Here is a 7,225-nt window from a genome sequence, read left to right as displayed (position 1 = left end):
ATGTTCCTTCTTATAGAAGTAAAATTACATGTCTAAATGTTTACACATTTACATAATATTTAAAAATTACTATGTATATATATATATATATATATATATATTTATATATAAATCTTCAGGGGATATATTTACTTAACCTTCTCATCTATAAGATAAAAAACAATAAAACATTTACCAGCAAAAATATATACGTGAATGTATACATATATCTATATATGTGTAAATGTATACACATACATATACATATACATGTGAATGTATAGATATAGCTATAAATACATACATGTATCTATATAAGTATAAATGTATAAATATACTTACATAAGTCTATGTGTTTACATATATTTATATAAGTGTAAATGTATACATATATATACAATACGTACATGTGAATGTATATATACGTACAGAAAAAATTTACCTCCGTCATAATTATTTTTTTTTTCATTTTTTTTAGCACATTTTTTACATATATATATATATATATATATATATATATATATATATTTATTTATTTATTTATTCATTTTTTTATCTTTAATTTTTGTATGTCCTCCATATAATTTAGCACAACCCTTTATTCCTATAAAATATATTGTTCTTTATCTTTTTTTATAAAGAAAAAGAAAAAAAAAAAAAAAAGATGAGTCATACAAAAGAAGATAAAAATGATATTATATTAAATAAAAATGAAGGCGAAGATGATATAAAGAATAATTATATTTTACTGTACAAATCTTTTGATGACTTTAAAATTAATTATTCTTATAAAACCAAAAACAAGTTTGATGAAAATGATAAGATTAAGGAAGAAGATGATCATGAAATAAAAAGAAAATTAATAAATTTGATAAACACTAATTTTTATATAGATAGAATTTTACGTTTCAAAAAGGTCAGTATAAATGATTTGTATAAAACCTTTTTATATTCCGATTTTTTAACTAAAGCATTAATTTTGTATCCTTCTTTAATGCCTTATATTGAATGTATTATAGAGAAAATAAAAAAAATAAAAAACGAAAACGTTACATTTTTTCCAGCTATTGAACAGTTCAATTTCTCTTTAGAACATGTAGTAAATGGTTATAAAATAGGGAAACAAATGTTTAATTATGACCCGAACTTTTATACTAATTATTATCACAGTTTGATGAAAAATGATAATATCCCTTGTATAAATCAAACAAACATTTTTGATAATAACATAAAAAATAAGTACATGTTGGATAATAAGTTTGGCAGTACATCATTACATAATAATAATAATAATAATAATAATAATAATAATGATAATAATAATGATAAGTTTATGAACACATATTATGCATCTTCCAGGGGAAGTCAATTATATAATTTATTTCAAGACATAAATAACAACCATCATAATAACAATATTAATAAATACTTTAATTATAATATGCACAATAAAAATAATTTAGAAGAAACAAGAAGGTTTCCAAATAATGAATATAAAAATATAATTATCCCAAATAATTTGAATAACAATAATATACATATGAACAATATATATCCTGAACTAAATAATACATATCATTTAAATAATACACATGTACCCAATCTACAAAATAATTATAATCATAACAATAATTTTGATCATTCTATGAAAAATATTCAAAATGAAACCATTAATAACAACAACAATAATAATAATAATAATAATAATAATAATATGAATAATAAGAACTCTAACATATACTCTCCAGAATTAGATACACATTTACGTGTTTATAAAAATATTAATGAATATGATATTATAGAATTGAAAATATGCACGACATTAAACAATAAATATATATGCCGATATATAGGTAACACACAAAAATTAAAATATATATATATAATATATTTGTCTTTATATATATATATATATAATATTTATATTCACTATTTTTTAATATTTATTTATTTATTTTTTTAATTCATAATTTTTAGGTATTCATAGTGGTATGACTTTGTACAATATTCACAGATGCATTTGTATATGCTTAGGAGTAAAGAAAGAAGATACAGATAATTATTTACATGTATTTATTCTTAATAATGGAAATATATATGGAAGTGGGAAGAAATGTAGTGTTAGTATTATAAGAAAAATACAAATAAATACCGATCGACATATTACATTCAAGCATATAATCAAAACACCTTTGTATTTATATAAATCAAAAGAAGATAAAAACAAAAACAATACTGATAATAATAATAATAATAGTAATAGTAGTGGTAATAATAATAGTAATAGTAGTGGTAATAATAATAGTAATAGTAGTGGTAATAATAATAGTAATAGTAATAATAGTAGTAATAATAATTATAAAAATGAAAAACAACTGAATAATTCTTCATCTATTGAGCATTCTAGTATTATTACCAATAATGAAAATATTCTTAATAATATAAATAACAACCATATTGATAATATTACAGATTTAAATAATATGAACGTAGACAAAAGCAACATGAAAGAAAATAATAATATAATAGATCATATAAACAACAACAATAATAATAATAATAATAATAACAATAACAATAATAATAATAATAATAATAATAATAACTATTTTAACAATTCAATGAACAGATTATATACTAATAATCCTAGTTTTACTGAGGATTCTCAAAGAGGGAACCCTTTAGAATCATGCAATAATTTAAACAATATGAATAATTTTTTGAATGTAAATAATTTTACAAACTCATATAATTTCTCTAATATAAATAATATGGAAACTAATATATATAACAATACAGCATGTAATAATATCAACAAAAATATAAATAATAACATTAATGATATATCGATTAATAATAACAATATGTTTAATAACATGAATTATATAAATCAATTAGATAATGATACTTATATACAAAATAATTTATATAAAAATCATATGAACATAAATCCAAACATTTTATATAATAATCCTATGATGAATAATATTAACAATGTACAAATAAATAATTTATTAATACCAAAAATTAAAAAAAATGATGATAATAATATAATCAATCATGATGGTCATAATGATAATGATAGTGATAGTAGTCATATAACATTAAACAAAAGCGATAAAAATAAAAACGATTTTTCATTGAATCCAAAATATGATTTTCATCAAAATCATAATATAAACAATAATAACCCAAACAATTTAAATGAAAAAATAAATGAACAAAATGATAATATTAAAGAAATAAAAAATATAGAATTATTAAATGATGGCATATCGTCTATTGAAAACACTAATGATAATTCATATTCCAAGTATATTACTTCTTCGGATATATCACGAAAGAATACATTCAATTCTTTTCTACATAATAAGCAGGGGGGCCTAAATTGTGAGAACAACAATATGATACTTGATAATAATAATAATAATAATAATGATAATAATAATAATGATAATATTAATAATATTTGTATTCCGAGTGGATACAATACAAAAGAATATAAATATAACACTTCCAATTATCCACATAATACTAACCACATATACAATAATATGAACATTTCATATAATAACAATAAGAATACCTACAACAATAATTATGTTCCATATAATAATTTTCATACTCCTTACTATAATAATTATATGGCACATAATAATTTCAATAATCCTTACAATATATATGATAACATGCAACATACAGAACAAAAACAATTATGTAATATAAATCAAAATGATGAAACCCAAAACAATTCATTTAATCATATTCATACAGATACTAATAAAGATGTAAATTCAAATAATTTTCCGCCTATAAGCACATTTCATTATAACAACAACTTAAATCATAACATATTAACACCATCAAATAATTTAAATAGAAAAAATGAAAGTGATCATATTCCTTCTAGTTATTCTCAAATTAATAATCATCAAATATATAAAAAAGCGGAAGAATATACTTTCAATCCTATAAACCAAAACAACAACAACACCAACATAAATGACAGTATGATGATGTTAATGGATGCATCAAATAATATGCCCATAAATAATAATACTTATAATTGCAATAATAACGAAATAATATATAAACATACTATCAATAATGATATCAATCAAAAGGATAATACTATGGATGATGGAAACTTAAATAATTCATCTGATAATACACAAAATAAGGAAACAATTTGCAATCAAGTTATTTTAAATAGTTCTAATATAAATAATCTAGGTTCCTACTCATTTCAAAATATTAATGATTTATATGAAGAAAAAAAAAATATGGAATATAATGATGATAGCATTTACAAAATAAATGACAATCCAGAAAATATAGGAAACCCACACAACAACAATAAAACAAATATATATAACCAGAAAAATAAAAGTTCTGAACAACATACAGATCATAATATTGAACAAATATATGAACAAAATAATAATGATGAAACAATAAAAAACAATACTGTAGAAATATTTAAAAGTAATGAAAACGAGCTTTACAACTCAAATAATTTCATATCAAAAACACAACATGAAACAAACAACATCTTAAACAATATCAACATAAATATAAAAGATGAAATGAACGGTCACAAAATAAATGAACACCCATGGACAAAATCAAACAAAATAGAAATTGAAGAAAAGAACTGTTTAATAACAAAATATGGTAATGAAAACCATAATATATATAGTAAAAATAATTCAAATATTTTTTTAAATAATAAAAATAATGACATAGTTATATGTAATAATCATAATAATTCATCACATATTCAAGAAAATTTTAATAATATGAATGAAAGTATGATAAATGAAAATAATTTAATAATTCCTCAAAATGAAAATTTAAAAAATACAAATGAAGAATATTTTACTAATGATCTTAAAAAAAAAGTGTCCTTAGAAAAAAATATATCAGATTCAAATTTTCTGATCAAAGTAAATAATGAAATTAAAAAAGAAGAAGAAAATAAAAATAATATAAATATATTCATCAATAACAATATATATGAATTAAAGGAAAATAATGAAAATAAAAATAAATTAGATCATTTTTATAGTACAAATATTAAAGATGATAAAGAAAATATAACAAATGTATATTCAAACAATCATTTAAGTGTACCTTTAAATAAATATAATGATGAAGACAAACAACTAATAAAACAAATGAATCATGTTTCTAGTATGAATTCTATATATGATTATAATTGTATGAATAATTATTATAATTCTATAAATTCTCAACAATTAATAAAGAATAATACGGAAAATTTACATTCATTTAAGAAAGAGACATATTCACCTTGTGAAAAAAAATATATAAAAAGTGAGATAAATAACATGAACAATTCAGTATGCTTCCAAAATAAATATGATTATATATACACAAATCATTTAAATATGGAACATGTACAAATTAATAATAATATAGAAGAAGAAAAAATGAAAAAAGAAAAAGATGATGAAATACAGGGACAAATTATTGAAGTAGAACTTAATAAAAAACTTCATAATAATACAACTGAGGAAAATAAAATGGTACTTAGTCAAAACACTCAAATAAATCATGATGCAGATATGAATATAAATATTAAAAATAAAAATAATAATAATAATAATAATAATAATAATCAATTTGTGATCCCTAACACTTTAAAGGAAAAATATCAAAATAATATCAACACAAATGAGAAACATAATAAAAATGAAGAAAACAAGAATAATGATATAATAAACAATACATCCAATATGGTTAATGATAATAAGTTAATACAAAATGATATAAATAATATGAACAATAATGAAAATGAAGGTTTATATATAAATGTACGTACACAATATAAATCAGATAATAGAACATCAGTTGAAAAAAATATCATGACATTAAATTATATTAATAATAATAATAATAATAATAACAATATAGATTTATTTGATTGTCATAATGATAGTACGAAAATAAATGACATCAATAAGGATACGACAACAAATTCCACACCATATATTAACCATAATATTATATCAAATGATTGCTCACCTAATAATATTAATAAGGATATTTTAGTAGATTCAAATAATTGTATGTATAATAACAAGCATACAAATTATAATACATATCATGAAGATAATTTACAAATTTTATGTAATCAAAATTCATCATCTCTTTTAAGAAATACCAATGAATTATTATCTAATCAATATGACAATGAAAAAAATATAGAAACATATGAGAATGATGATGTAAAAAATGTAGAAGCACATCATAATGATGATGAAAAAAATGTAGAAACATACAATAATGATAATTATAATAATTATAATAATAATTATTATTTTAATGGAAATAATAATGTTCAAGATGAATCCTTTTATTCAAATAACTCTCATCAGAAATATAATCAAAATAACATAGAATATATACCAAATGATGATAAGAATTTTTCTGATATACAACAATATACAAATGGTTTGTGTTATACAAATAATAATCAATATATAAATAATCCAGAGATAACTAATAATAGTACATATATATATAATAACTCATATATGAATAATAATACATGTTCATTTAATAAAGAATATTCTAATAATAATATGTGTCATAATAAAAATGATAACATTCATATGCTTAATGATACAGCAACAAAGATTAGCTATCATCCTATTAACATGTACAATATTAGTAATAATAATAATATTAATAACAACCAAATATATGACAACAATATGAACATTTACAATAATTATTATAATTATAATAATAATAATAATATGTACAACAATTATTATAATTATAATAATAATAATAATATGTACAACAATTATTATAGCTATAGTAATAAAAATTTTTATATGAATGAACAAAATACAGATGGTGCCGCAAATTTTATCTACACAGATGATCTCAAAGAAGTAGGAAAAGAAAATAATACTCATACATTAAATAACAGTTCTATAAACCAAACAGAATATCATTCAAAAATTAATAATAATGATAATAATAACAATGATGATAATAATAACAATGATGATAATAACAACAATGATAATAATAACAACAATGATGATAATAACAACAACAATAATAATAATAATAATAATAATAATAATAACAATAACATTGATGGTAATAACAATAATATGATGATGATGAATCACCATTATCATCCTTTAGTATATGAAAATCAATATAATAAAAATATACATATGATAAACCAACAAATACAAAATGA

At 19.3% G+C, this 7,225-nt stretch overlaps 1 protein-coding gene across 1 annotated transcript in view; it reads left to right on the top strand.

Moving 5' to 3' along the window:
* Nucleotides 1–643: 643 nt before the first annotated feature.
* Nucleotides 644–7,225, top strand: part of PGSY75_1146800 (hypothetical protein) — a gene marked incomplete at both ends in the record, with an annotated part of 9,073 nt that continues 2,491 nt past the window's right edge. Inside the window, 2 exons of the mRNA XM_018786580.1 lie at nucleotides 644–1,832; nucleotides 1,957–7,225. The exon at nucleotides 1,957–7,225 is cut by the window's right edge and continues 2,491 nt beyond it. Coding sequence (XP_018641375.1) covers nucleotides 644–1,832; nucleotides 1,957–7,225 — 6,458 coding nt within the window. The remainder of the gene's footprint in view (nucleotides 1,833–1,956) is intronic.

Source organism: Plasmodium gaboni, chromosome 11, assembly GCF_001602025.1.
Source record: "Plasmodium gaboni strain SY75 chromosome 11, whole genome shotgun sequence".
Classification (NCBI taxonomy): Eukaryota; Apicomplexa; class Aconoidasida; order Haemosporida; family Plasmodiidae; genus Plasmodium; species Plasmodium gaboni.
This window is presented reverse-complemented; position numbering and strand designations above follow the sequence as displayed.